Source organism: Sylvia atricapilla, chromosome 1 (assembly GCF_009819655.1).
Source record: "Sylvia atricapilla isolate bSylAtr1 chromosome 1, bSylAtr1.pri, whole genome shotgun sequence".
NCBI lineage: Eukaryota > Metazoa > Chordata > Aves > Passeriformes > Sylviidae > Sylvia > Sylvia atricapilla.
In genome coordinates, this window is record NC_089140.1 from 55,181,748 (window position 1) to 55,196,816 (window position 15,069).

Below are 15,069 nucleotides of genomic sequence, written 5' to 3' on the forward strand. Positions count from 1 at the left end.
AGCTGTGTGTTCTTCAAAACAGAGATTTTGAGGGCACAGGAATAGACTGTCCCTGTGTGCCGAAAGAGGAGTTGACAAGGCAAACACTCAGCTGGATAGGCAAGGAGATTTTGAATGAACTCAGGAATAAAAAGAGGATGTATTTTTTGGAAGGAGGGTCAGGTCCCTCAGGAAGTATTTAAGGGGACTGCTAGACCATGTAGGAAAATAATTAGGGAGGCCAAAGCTCAGACTGAACTTAAAATGGAGACTTCTGTAAAGGATAACAAAAAATGTTTCTACAAATATATTAATGATTAAAGGAAGGGTAGGGCCAACATTTGCTCTCTATTGCATAAGGGAGGGAACTTAGTAACTGCAGATGAGGGGAACACAGAAGTGCTTAATGCCTTCTTCACCTCAGTCTTCAGTGAGAAGACAACTTTCCTTCAGGACAACTGTCCTCCTGGGTTTGTTGATGGTGTCAGGAAACAGAATGGTTCCCCCCATTTTCCAAGAGGAGGCAGTCAGAGAACTTCTGAGATCCTTGGATACTCATAAATCTATGGGCCCAGATGGGATCCATCCCAGGGTGATGAGGGAGCTGGCAGATGAGCTTGTGAAGCCACTCTCCATCATTTACCAACAGTCTTGGCTCACTGGTGAGGTTCCAGATCACTGGAAGATGGCCAATGTGACACCCATTCACAAAAAGGGTGGGAAGGAGGATCCCAGTAATTATAGACCAATTAGACTGACCTCAGTACCTTGCAAGATAATGGAACAGTTTATACTGAGTGTCAACATGCAGCACCTACAGGATGGCCAGGGTCTCAGGCCCAGCCAGCATGGGTTTAGGAGGGGTAGGTCATGTTTGACCAACCTGATCTCCTTTTATGACCAGGTGACCTGCCTGGTGGATGCAGGAAGGGCTGTGGATGTTGTGTATTTGGACTTCAGCAAGGCTTTTGACACTGTCTCTCACAGCACACTCCTGGAAAAGCTGGCAGCCCACGGCTTGGACAGGAGCACTCTTTGCTGGGGCGAGAACTGGCTGCATGGCCGGGCCCAGAGAGTGGTGGGGAATGGTGCTGCATCCAGCTGGGGACAGTGACCAGTGGTGTCCCTCAGGTGTCTGTGCTGGGGCCAGTTCTGTTCAATATTTTCATTGACGATATGGATGAGGCTATTGAATCTTTCATAAGTTTGCGGACGATACTAAGCTGGGAGCATGTGCTGACCTATTGGAACATAGAATGGCTCTGCAGAGACCTGGAATGGTTGGATGTATGGGCAGAGTCCAATAGGATGAAGTTCAGTAAGTCCAAGTGTCGAGTCCTGCACTTTGGCCACAATAACCCCCTGCAGCACTCTAGGGTGGAGATGGTGTGGCTGGACAGTGCCCAGGAGGAAAGGGACCTGGGGGTTCTAGTCAGTAGCTGGCTGAACATGAGCCAGCAGTGAGCCCTGGTGGCCAAGAGGGCCAGTGCAATCCTGGCCTATATCAGGAATGGTGTGGCCAGCAGGAGCAGGGAGATCATTCTGCCCCTATACTGGGCAGTGGTGAGGCCACACCTCGAGTGCTGTGTCCAGTTCTGGGCCCCTCAGTTTAGGAAGGACATTGAGACACTTGAGCGTGTCCAGAGCAGGCAACAAGGTTGGTGAGGGGCTTGGAACACAAACTCTGTGAGGAACAACTGAGGGAGCTGGGGTTGTTTAGCCTGGAAAAAAGGAGAGGTGACCTTATCACTCTCTACAACTTCCTAAAGGTTGGTTGTAGCCAGGTGGGGGTTGGTCTCTTTCTCCAGGCAGCAACTGACAGAATGAGAGGACACAGTGTTAGGCTGCGTTAAGGGAAATAGAGATTGGATATTAGGAAAAAGTTTTTCACTGAAAGAGTGATTAAATACTGCAATAGTCTGCCCAGGGAGGTGGTGGAGTCACTGTCCCTGGATGTGTTTAAAAAGAGACTAGATGTAGCACTCAGTGCCATGATCTAGTTGAGGTGTTAGGGGTGAGTTGGACTCAATGATCTTGAAGGTCTCTTCCAACCTACACATTCTGTGATTCTGTGAAATTATATCGTTGCTCTCAGGTAATTCTAATTCTTCTTCATGCTTGAGTTATGGTGTTAGAAATTACCATCTCAAAACTTCCCTAGGTTACCTCCTGTAGTTACAACACAAAAACAATTCATATAACCTTATATTTCGCTTGGAGTTTATCATCTCAACAGAATTGAGCATTAAACAAGGCCTCTCTCTCTCAAAAAAATAATGCAAAATGAATAAAACTGATGTGGTTTAGCATCTGATTACATGTCTGGAATACCTTCACAGATCTTTCCTGTATCAAAAATAAACCTTTGGAGTTGGCCCAAGATACAATATCATAAATCATACTACAATGTCTCTGCAGACAAGGGAGAGAGAAAGGAATCCTTTTTGGCATACCTTATTAAGTAATATTTTTTAAAAAGCATTGAACTGTTACAGATGTTCCCATTTACCGTGCTTTTCTGTGAGTAAGCACAGTCCCTCTGAAATAAGTTGTGAACTGAGAGAAAAATGAAGCTTGTCCAACTTCTCACCTGCCTTATTTGTATGCACAATACACTACAAAACTTGTAGTGTCCGTTGTGCAGGACAATTTTGGTGCCTGACTTGGAAGTTAATTTTAGTGGTTAACAGTAAATTTGAGTTTTTAGGTAAATTAAAAGTAGAAATTGAAGTTTTTAATATATAACTGAACTAGATTCAATTTTTAAACTAAATTAAATAAATTTTTAAGCTACAGTTAAAAATTGAATTTTAGTTATATTTTGCAGCACAATAGTTTTTAATTTATGTAATATACTTTCTTCACAGATTTTTATCAGTTTTGTAATTTTCAGCATGTGGGCCTAAATGTACCGTCATTATGAACTCTCTCTAAGGGTATGGAGATACCAGTTTGGATTTTGCACCAGGCTTGCTTCCCATTCTTATCATAATGTTAATGGGCTATGAAACTCAAGTGACAGACCTGCAAAGCTGCTGTGTCCTATGCTTGATGGTCTGCTTGAATTTGGGGTAGAGTTTAGACCTTTTCATTTGCTTTTCAGACTAATTGATTATAAGGAGTTTACACTCTTAGTCTACTAGCTGTTAAAAATCGGCCTAAAAAGAATAGTTTGCTTGTTAATATTGCTAATTATTGGGTATTTTTTTCAAGAGTAAAGGGGTTTTCTGACTTCATCAGCACTTTGTGTTACATTGTAGAAAGGTTAAGGCATTGAATGTATCACAGGCACAGCATAGTTGGCTTTTGTTATAATTAATATCTCTGAAACAGTGTTCCTATAGACCTGGAAATCTGAAAGTTTCAGCATATCAAGATCTTTGTTTAGTACTTGCATCACAAATCCACCAAGGTCATGGGTTCAATCCTCATATGTCACTGAAGATTTAGACTTGGTAATCCTGCTGGGTCTCTTTCAACTCAGAATATTCTGTTATTGTGTTTTTCAACTGGGTATATATTTGATTATCCTTTTTCCACCACAGCAATGTTTAGCTCAAGTTTTGTCTTGCTGTCTTTGAAGATACTTTTTCTTTCAGTATTTAGTAGTGGTTGTAAAAGTGATTCTCAATTCTTAAAGTAGATTTGCTATGGTTTAAGCATAAAGCTCCATAAACCTGTCTAGAAAGCTTGATCATTACATGCCTTCTTCAAAAATCTTAAACTTTGTAGAAGATAAATGGTGGCAGAAAAGGAGATCACTTTTGGTTTGGATAATCTTGTTGGTAATATTCTTAGTATGTGGGATAGTCCCTGAAGTCTCCTCTGTTAGAAGTTAACTTATGGACTTTTCCTTACTGTGTTCTTAAGCTTCATGTTGGATTGAATCCCCTTGTTTCACAGTAATTGATAAGTCTTTTTAAACTGCTGTGTAGGCATTGACATCTGGCATTTCTGCACTGCTAACGGTTTTCCCCAGAGTGTTAATTCAGAGTTCATGACTTCTGCTGAGGTGTGTGAAAGGAGCACTGGAGAAACAACTTTGTGGAAATTTTCACCATTCCTTTCACAACAGAGCCCTGCATTTTATTGCTTTGTGGGTAGAACTGGTAAAGCTTCTTATGTCATGCTAGCTTTCCACACCAGTTGGAGCTGTGGTAGGATGCTCACTTGAAGTGGAAGCACTTAGCTTTCTTTCTAATAGTTACAAATATTTCTCAATAGTAGTTGAGGAAAGCTATGGAGTTAAAGAAACCAAACAATGATTAACCTTTAACCACTGCCATGATTCTTTTAGCTGTAGCTTTTTGCATGGTGACAACCATCTGATGAGGTAAGTACCTGATGTTGTTCTTATGCCAGTCTGTTGGAATGTTATTATTTGTTCATCAGGGAAAGCAAAATTACTTTTGTAGGGAAAAAATTACTTTTCACATGGGAAAAGAAAGAAAGGAGAGTATACAAAATGCTTTCAAAGAAATAAACATGGTGCTCCTGGGATATTTTTGAAGCTCTGCCAAAACTTTAAGCTACATTATAAGAACAAAAATTAATTTTGTAACTTCTAGGAAGCCTTGGCAACTGACACATTACACTGTAAAAAGTTCCTTTTAAATCAGAAGGTCTAAAACATCTCCTTGAAATACATTTTTAAAACGAATGAACTAAGTAGAAGTAATTTTCTGCTCACTCCTTCACTTAATTTTAGTCTCTTTGATTTATTTGCTTTAAGCTTTACTGAAATATATCAGCTCAACTTCTCCCCTCTATTGTCCAGCATCTGAAGATAATTTGGTATGTAAAGCACTCTTTAAGGAATGTAAAACACTATTTAGTCTATTTAAGGAAAATGTCCATTTTCTCAGAGAGACCTGTTTGTAGCTTTCTGAGGACTAAATTAACTTTGTAGAAATGACAAGCTTCATGAGTGTATCAATATTACCAACAATGAAATCCTCTCGTGTGATGAGCAAAACTTGCAATAAATTTTAAAGGTTTTGGCCCATCCGAAAGATAGAAATTCTTTATCATAATGTAGTCTACAAGGCCATGTTAACTAAGAGAAATATTCTGAAAGAAATTGTCTATACCTTTGTAACTTGTTTACAGATGGAGTGAAATGCTCATATGCTGTTCCTGGCTCCTACTGCCTCCTGTGGAGAAGTGGTGGGACTGGGAGTGTCTGGTCTCAGACAGCCTGAGATTCTGCAGTGATTCCTACTCATTTTGTTTTACAAAAATTACAAATAAAAAAGGAAATCAAATTCAAAAAGTTAGTAAATGCTGGAATAGTATGAACTGAGTCTACATTATTAAATGTCTCCAAGTTCAGTAGAATTTCCTGTGACTTTTTAGTATCGTGTAAGAGGTTTAGAAGATATTTGTGAATTCATATCCTTTTCTGGCTTTGAAAGTCTTGAGTGATGGATCTAGTTTTCTTACAATGTCTTCAGCAAGTACTCTTTCCATAAATGAAAGACCACACATAAAGATTCAAGTCAAGGGAAAAAGAGTTAAATATGGATACTTAAAAAGTTCATGAGTTTTCAAAGTTTCACCATAAAAACAGAATCTCAGTTGTGTCTTTTTCAAAATGTGCTAGGTTTATAAATACTGACTTGATAAAATTAATTACTAGCTGTATTGGGATCCTGAAATTTAACCCTGTTGGTGGAATTTTCAGAAATACTAACATGGTTTTATTTATTTATTTGTTTGTTTGTTTGCTTCGATAATAGTTATTATCACACTGGCTTTGATGCTAGCTGAGATGGATTTTTGGAAGTGTCTAATTCTGTAGTTTAACAAGAGATTTATTAATATTTTAGGATAAGCCACTACTTGCCAGCAAGTTACTCAGGTTGATACATACATATGTCAATGCAGAATCGCTTAAATACCATAGATTTTAGTCTAAAATCCCTGTCTCTGTTTCAAGCTTGAATAAAAACTGTTTCACTATGCAGTTACATATTTGTGCATTGATACTCTGTAACTGTGTGGTGTAATCAATGTAAAATGTCTATAACACAGACTGTTATGCTGCATGCCAGATTTTACACCTTAGCTTCTATCAGCTACTTCAGATTATGAAATTGATGTGCATGTAAGGTGTATGCTGCCATTTTTCTCTACCCAAGTTGTTGATTCAGTTGATTCAGCTGGTTTAGGTGAAGGACACACTTTGGATTCCTAGTGTTATGGCTCCACGATCAGCATGTGTAGGAGATGTGCTTGAACAACACATATTTACAGCTGAAAATGACTGTAAAAGTTTAAATTACACCAAGCAATTAAAGTAACTTCTTGTGGGAATACTCAGCTCTTTTAAGAGAAAAAAATTCTTGACAATCTTTTTGCATGTATATATATATAGACCATAGAAGCTCTCAGAGGAGTATCTGAAAAGTTGCTATGCATGTGGTTGTTTTTGTGACTACTCAGTAAGTTCTACAGATCCTTATAAGATGGGTAGAAAAAGCAATTGTTGCAAGAGTAATCTGGAAGTGCCTGCTGTTAGGAATGGATGAACATGTATAAAATTCTGCTAATCATACCCCTGCATCTAGTTATGTGCTCTTAATAACGTCTTTGTAAACAAGTACTGCTTTATATCCTTGAATATCCTGGATTGTTCTACTGGTTTAGCTTACTCTTCTGTACTGTTCTTCAAAAGGATTACAGCTTCTGTGTTTAGCTGATACCTAATTTTTGTGATTGCTATGTGTGTCACAAAGGGGGTGCAGTGAACTGAGTTTATAAGGGCCATGGCCTGTTCTAGCTAAAAGTAATCTGGTTTTGGGAGGGGACTCGGGGAGAAAACGCAGCCCTGGACAGCAGAATGGTTTTTCTGCCAAGAGCCACTGTGTGTCAGAAATGGCAAGAGAGGCTTCTCTTTGGAGTGTCCATAGCGGCCCCTGCTGGCTTGCGCTTCCGATGACATTGGGGGTGATCGCTTCAAAAATGAGCATCAGGAGAAACATGCTGCTTAACTGACTCCTCTAGAACAAAGGGGACTGCGAATATTTTCCAACTAGTGTCAGCAAAGAAACTTCAACTGGTATCTTTCCACCACCTATGTGGTTTTGTAAAACAGTTTGAATATTCTTGATTATAATCACTACAGACACAATAATGAAGTTTGTTTTAACAATTCTAACTGAAAAAAAAAGAAGTTTCTTAATCAGCCTTCCTGTTTTCAGCAACAGGTATGCAAGATGATGATACAACAGGGAAAAGGCTCAGAAAGTTAAGTGTTGGGCAGTGTGACAATGATGTTCCTGGGGAGCCATCATATAAAAAGTCTGGATGGATGAAGTCTGCTACTCACCAGGCTGTAATTCCAGGATCACGGGTTGCTGGAGGGAAAACCAAGGAGGTAAACAATCAAGAATTTTTCAATAAATACTGAAGTGAGAGGCCAGTAGGAAATCTTATGTTCTGTGTCCGAAATTAATGTGAAGCAATTGGACAGTTACATCATGGCAATATGAACAAATAACTGCATTTACATCAGAAGTGCAATTCGGTGTTTAAGGATGCTCTTGTCTGTTCTGTTGTTTGCATGTTTTCAGTGTTCCAAAATTCCTCTGATGGAACAGTAGATCACATTATATCTGATTACAGAAACCTGTAATTTGATGAAGAATGCCACACTCTGTCAAAGGGTTAAGTGAGAATTATCACACTGTAATTTTGCTTTTTTGTATCTTCTCTTAGATGATTGCTGTACATTACCAAGATAAAATAGATGGGGGAATCTTCTCCACAATAAAAAATAGAAATGAAGCTGTCACGTGCACATCAGCTTTTCCTCTGTCACCAGAGATGACGTATGGTAAGAAAATTTCTATCTCTATTTATTTATTTATTTGTTTTAATAGCACTATTGACATTTTAGCTGTTACTGAAGAGGAACTGCCTTTTTCCCTCCCTCCTAGTGACATCACCTCCACTATGTCATCAGCAGATTCCCTCCAGCCAAAAGGTCAGCAGCCCATCTGAGCTGTACAGAACCATTTCTGGTAAGGTACTCCTCTTTCCTAAATAATGTGAATATGAACTGTGTATGAAGGCAACTAGCACAACAGTGGTTTATAAATAGGACATATAAATGGTGAATTTAGATGCGCGAGTCAGAGAAATGGATTTTAGCAGTCCTATTTTGATCACACTGAAAACAAGTGAGTAATGAAGAATTATCCAAGAAATATCTAATGCCTTCCAGATTTTAACTGCCAATAGGGAGTGCCATGTTCACATTCATTGTGCAAATTCAGCGTGGAGCAATTAGGCAGCTGCATCACAGAAATAAGAGGAAATGCAGCTCAGTGTTTGGACTATCCTGCTCTTGTTCTATCTATCTGTTTGCATGGTCTCAATGTTCCTCAATCTTTCTGCTGATATTTGATGATGCCAAAATACTACTGTCAGGACATTTGAGTTTTTTGTGAGTTAAAGCAGGTTTTGTCTCCATCTCAGGAACGCCAGGTAATATCCATGTTGTCATTTTTCCAGGCAAGTGAAGCTGACAATAGACCTTGACAGTAGCTATGCTCAAGTCAAGGACATCCTTAAGCAGAGGAATGGATGTTCTGGAGGGTTTTTTTTTTTTTGCCATGATACAGTTTGTAAATGTGCAACTATGGGAAAGTAGTTGGTAGTAGATGATTACATATTTAAAGATTTAATATGATGTAGCTATGATTTTTTTATAATAAAGGATGATTTTCAATGCCTTAACTCTTTGCTGCTAAAAACAGCAGCTAAGCTACTGTTACCTGTTACCTTTTTTGTGCAAAATTATTTGAAAACACTAGGATTTAAAAGAAGAAAGTATTTCTGGACTGCATCAGAAAGTGCTGGACATAGCAGGAAGCCACCTAATGTATTTAAAACCTGAATAAAAATCACAGGCATTCATTTTATGCATTACATGACATTCAAATGAAAGTACATGTATATTATGTATAGTTTTACTGCTTAAGCTGTCTTCTCCAGGAGGATCTTGATAATAGACTTTTCAATAAATTTGATGATGGGTTTGGATGCAATAATAGTTAGTGTTTCAGTTTTAACTTAAAAAACCCTTTATGTTTAATTTACCTCACTTAATAGTTTTCAAAAACAAATTTTTGAATTGAATATCAACACAGAATAAAAATAGCTATTGAAAAATCTTCTACTCAGTTCAAGACATCTCTTTATGGTTCTCCCTACTTCTAAGTAATTAGTGGCAGATAACCTCCTGGGGACAACTTCATCAAATCAATCATAGGTTGATCTACTGAACACTTTGTTGTTAAATGGTTTCTAATAATGTTGCTAAGAGCTAAGACTTGCCCTGGAAAAATATTTGGCTTTCAATGTATTTCTCTATTTTAATTCTCCTGCTTAATTCTAAATGTTGTCATTTCTTAAATGCTAGTTTTAGATACTCAGCTATTCTTCCTTTGAGTGCCTGTTTAAAAATGAGGCTCAAGGTGTACTGAATACTAAAGGTTAAGTGCCCATCTCCATGCAGTTTCAGTTTTGGCTGTAAACATAACGTACTTTGACATTAAATGTGTTAAAGGTTAAAAGTGTATGAGGTGGGTCAGCTAGAAAATATGAAGTTAAAAATACCTGTTAGCAGGCATCTCTTAGAAATGTTAATTGATGACTTTCCCATCAGAGCACAGAAACTTCTATTGTCAGAGGCAAGTAAGAATCATACTTTAAATGTTTTAAAATTTTCTCTTTTCCCTTCACTTCTACTATAGTTATTGATTATATCTACTGTATCTACTTGCTTCTGTGTCTTTTGATTCCTTTGGCAAGAAGCACTCCTTATTTCTGCTACCAATCCCTTCTTTGTGCCCATAGCAAGAGTGTTATGTTTTGTGTGTTGAAGAGGCCAAGAATCTGAAGGGAAGTGATGCAGCTATTCCTGTGGTTGAGACTGCTCTAATACACATGCCATAAAGGTGACTCTAACAGTGTGCACTTTCCAAGAGTTCTTAACAGTCTTAATTTTTGGTACTTTCCCTTGCAGCCTAGCTCTTCTTTTAAATGCTTACATGGTCTTTATTTTGGTAAAAATCAGTAAACATCCTGACTTGTTCAGAAATTTTCAACAGTGTGAAGCCTTTGAGTCATGGACTCTGGAGTCTTAATTTCTGCCATTAAGATAATACCACTTTTGTCTCAGTTCAGATCACCCTTGACATCACAATTGCTTTGTCCTGTTTCTCAGCTTTGCTGTTTATCTGCTTTTTAAGTTACCAGTGAGGATGCTGTAACCTGGTTACCAATTATCTAGATGTATTACTGTTTTCTTTCCTCTCTCTTTTCTTGTGGAGAATAGCATTCAGTGTAATTAGCATTTACCATATCAAGGGATTCTGTTGTGCTTTTAGGAAAGTAAAAAGAAAAAATATTTTAAAAGAAAAAGTACACTGTCTTCTGTATGTTACAGTCAAGAATTGCAATGACATCCAGTCCTTACTTATAAAAAACTAAAATTTCTCTCTTCTTTAAATTATTATTGTAAACTGTATATCTAGTATCTTGAATGCATCTGATTTTTAACCTGTTTACCTAAGGATGCTCTATTTAATAAAGTCTTATAAAATGGAGCTCTGTTATCCCTAGAAATCTTAATTTTTCTTTCCAGGTAAAACTACTTTGCTGGGGAGAGTCAGTCTAGTAGTGTTATGTATCTGTCTCCCTTACATTAGCTATGCCCTAACTCTTCGTTCTCGCTATACATTTATTGGCGATGTCCTACCTGCAGGATTTATTTTCAGAGCCTTGTTCTTTATCAAACAGGTATAAATTTAACTTCCCTCAGTCTGTATGCAGCAGTCAATTTTGTGTCATCACTGCTGCTCCAGTGATCACTTGCTACCATGGTTTCATGCCCCTTTTCTTCACTTTACATAGCTTGAAAACAATACAGCATCCACAGAGTACATTCTGAATTATCTTTGAAAGACATGTTGTTTCTTGAGATGAACCTAAGTGGTCTATAAATTGGCTGGTGGCCTATAAATTGGCTAGTTTTATAAATACCCCTCAAAAAATAGGGCTGCTCCAGATAGAACCCAGATATAGCTCTCTGGAATATCACAATAGCTGATGTATATTCCATGGGAGAGAAAGTTCCACATATCAGTGAAGGAACTGAAGCTCTATTTGTAGGCCATTTTGAAACTTAGAAAGGCTCTTTTGTCTCAGACAGCAGAGAGCTAATTCAAGTCCCTTTGTACATAGAAGTAACAAATAAAGGCGTAATAAGCTCTTTGCCAGGGGACTGAATGCTGGCTAGCTGCCCTGCCACTCTACCCCTGAGGCTAGATGTGAAGAACTGCCCCTTCTTCAGCCCTGGTCAAAGCATAGACAGAAGTTTGCAAAAGGTCTGCATTCACAAATAGGCACTGTCTTGCAACTGAAGGCAGGGATCTGTGGAACAAGGGAAGGTTGTCTGTATTCCTTTATCAATGTACTGACGAAGAGAAGACATGATACCACGTTTTTCCATCTTTTCTGAACAGCCTAACTAGACTTGTGTTGTTCAAGCAGTGCAAATGATGGAATGAAAGCTTTGCTGCCAGTATAAGGAATCTCTGAGCCTTCAACCATGTCTAAAGCCTTGCCTTTTCATCTCTTCCATGGAGCTTAGCCAATGTACTGTACTCAAAGCTTGTGTATGAGCTGCATCTATTCTAAAAATTTTAGAAAGGGCAGCTTTTCTCCTGATGCCATCATGGAACTTGTCAAGACCACACACTAGGATATTTCCACAATTTTTCTCATACAGACTCTGTTTTTATCTGAAGGAGATGTTGTAGCCCTAAATTCCCCTCATTGACTAACACAGAGCTACTCTATTACATCATCCAGTAGAGTGATAAGTGTTTAATAAATGTATTGGAAGGCAAACCTACAACCTAACAGCCTCGTTATTGCATAATTCTATTACTGATTAGGATTATATACTGTTGTGGTTTCATACTGTTATTCCAGGATTGTGATTTCTTCCAGTCACTGAGTTGCAAGAGAAATGATACATACTGCTTAATTTTTTTATTAAAGATGTCAGGGTTCTAAACTGAGGGTCAGTTTGGGAATAAAAATGAAACTAATTTGTGAAAGGGAAAAATTCCCTGTTTATGATGGGCAAAATTTTTCTCCACAATGTGAAAAGCTTTCATATAATATTCATTTATATCTGTCTTTCTTTCCTCCTCTTACCTGTTTATGTAAGCTATACGTGTCCAAAGCAAGTAATAGGCACGGAACTTTTCCAGTTCTGTGTTCATTTGCTTACAACATAAGTGCATCCACTTATCTAGATGGTTATCATAAGCTCTGTCCTCCTGGAAACAGGTGGATTTTTATTTTTGCTATTGCAATTTTTATCTTTAGGGTTTTTTGCATGTCTTGTTTATTTTAATGATTTTTCATTTGTTTGTTTTTTGAGGCTATCAATGAAAAATAAAAAACACACGTAGAGAGAGAAAATTTATGATTTAATGCAAAGCAGATACACCAGATTTCTGTTATGTTTTCCATTGTCCTGCAATTGCCCTTGACATGTTTATGTTGTGGCTGAATACATTGTTCATCTACACAATATTTTTATAATTAAACACCTAATGTTTCTTAATTATTATAAAATACACTATTTACTACTGCATAAGAAGCCTCCATAGGCTTCAAGGCGCAAGCAGGAAATTACTTGGATCTCCTGTTGGGATTCTACCAGCATGAACTTAATGAGGGCTTCCAGAAAGACCATTTGGAATGCTGTAAAGTAAAATCATAAATGTTCAGTATCGGTGATTGATGGAGAGACGGGAAGACTGATTCATGATCAGAATTCTGTTTTACTCAGGTTTTCCAAGTCTTATATACCATTTCAGTGAGGTTAATAATTCCTACGACAATAATTATGTTAGAAGATCATACAAGCAACTCATGCATTATACAACATCTTTATCGTGGAGGGTTGATTGAATGTTTTCTCTTAAGCAGGTTTTAATCCCATCTTCTCATAAGCTCAAAGTTCTGTTTGTCCTTGCCATGGCTTCCTAGTCACCAGACTAGTTATGCTAATTAAGTCTGTCTTACTCTCAGACTTGTGTATTCCCACATCTCCCCCTTCTGTATTAACCAAAAACACTCCTTTAACAGCCTTATTAATCAGTCTCTGCACACATTGAAGCAAACAAGGTATCATAACTAACATAATTACTATTAAAATTGTAACATGCATTTTTATTCTAAAAAAATCTTTTAGCCATGGTGTCAAACTCCAGCCACTAAACAAGTTATCTAGCCAGGATCCAGATTCTACTTTTAGTTTAAACACAGTATCCTTCAGCAGCTGAATGCTTTTATGGATAGATTCTGAGTGATCAGAAAGATTCATACAACACATTCCATCGAAATCCTTACATCTATGGCCTTGAGCAAGGAGGAGAAAATCGATAGCAGCCCGGTTTTGTAAACTGGCATGTCTTACACTGTCAACATCTGTTAATAAATTTGATAAAGCAGAGCTGGTGGCATTCGTCTGTTTTGCCAGCCAGCAGGCTACCTTATTTAATTGACTTAAGGACTTTTTGCAGCCAGTCCTGGCAAAAGTAAAGAGGCCCAGTTCATCTGGGTCACTGACCACAAAGACAATTCATCATTACAGTATTCATCAAATGCATGCAAGTTGCGCCTTATTTTGCAGGGATTCTTGTGCTGTAAAATCACGGCTGCATTAGGTGTTAGCACAGTTAACCGTCCCAGACTACAGGGACCTCCCTTTATGTGTGAAGGGATTGCTGCTCAGGCCCGATCTCCACATACCAGGAATATTCCCGGCGGCAGCCACAGGGGGATGTTACTGGACTTAGAAGGGCTGCTAGAAGTATAATTACATCAAGAGGTCTGATTCCTATACATGGGATGATAGGCAGAAACATCCCAAGCTTTAGACTGATTTTTTCCTGTGTAATCAAAATTGACACAAAAATCCATTTTTACAGAACCCAGGAGTTCTAATTCTTATGGTTCCAAGGGTGTTACAGGAAGGTAAGGAGTCCACTGATCCCATGCATTAACAGGATCTGAGCTCTCTACAATGCTTTTAGTAGCTTCTGGTATTGGCCAGCCATCTAATGGCAAGCCAACTAAACAGGTTGAAAATGGATTTTCTCGGGATGCAGTGGCTAGGCATAAGGTATCTTGTTTGGTTGCATTAGCCAGGGTTACCCAAACATTCGTTTTGGGTTAATCAACAGGCCATGCTGTGCTACCACGGGCAAGCAATGCTAATAAGCATAGCATCTGATTCAATCCCACCGTTTTTTGCTTATTTGTTTTGATATATGTTGTGGAGAGAAAAAGTTTCCTTTTAGCGTATTTTCTTTTTAAAAAATCAGTCAAACATACGGCACTCACTTAATTGTTTTGTCTGCATTCCAGTTTGCAAATATGGCTATGTCTGGATTTCCTCAGTATTTGCTTCCTGAGAGTAGGGAGGTGAGGACTATCCTTTTCTTGTGCCCTGGTATAATTAAAATTTCAATGGCTGTTTGCCTTAATTACACCAAAAGGACTCTGTAATATCTCTAGTTTTCACACCCTTTATACTGACACATGTTGCCTCAAGTTTGCCTGTTCTTCACTGTTTGCATTTTGTTCTCAAGCAGCTTCAAGTAAACTATGTATATTATTAGAATTGTTTACATTCTTCCTCTCTAGGAGGAGAAAGATGATTGATGGTGATGTTCACCAACGAGGTCAAAGAGGCGGCTACCTGTGTAGCCAATCTTGGCCTGTCTGTAAATTTTGATATATATGGAGTCAGAGGAATAAAGTAGAAGCTTTCCTGCTTGACCTCCTGCTGGCCTGCCTCGTCCTTTCGTGCTCCTAAGAGCAGCCGCACGTGTGCCCCTCTGTCACAGACACAAAACTCAAAGTTCACAGTTTCCTAGACAGACAAAAGAACATCAGCTGCAGTCCGGGTGGGGTTCCTCCTCCTCCTCCTCTCCTGTGGACTCGGTGGTGTCGGCTGCCGGTAGAGGTTCTCACAAAGGCTTCACATTCTTTGCA

At 38.4% G+C, this 15,069-nt stretch overlaps 1 protein-coding gene across 1 annotated transcript in view; it reads left to right on the forward strand.

Annotated features, from left to right (window-relative positions):
• Nucleotides 1-15,069, forward strand: part of TNS3 (tensin 3) — a 122,791-nt gene that overhangs the window by 62,805 nt on the left and 44,917 nt on the right. Inside the window, exons 13-15 of the mRNA XM_066323113.1 lie at nucleotides 7,182-7,357; nucleotides 7,699-7,816; nucleotides 7,920-8,003. Coding sequence (XP_066179210.1) covers nucleotides 7,182-7,357; nucleotides 7,699-7,816; nucleotides 7,920-8,003 — 378 coding nt within the window. The remainder of the gene's footprint in view (nucleotides 1-7,181; nucleotides 7,358-7,698; nucleotides 7,817-7,919; nucleotides 8,004-15,069) is intronic.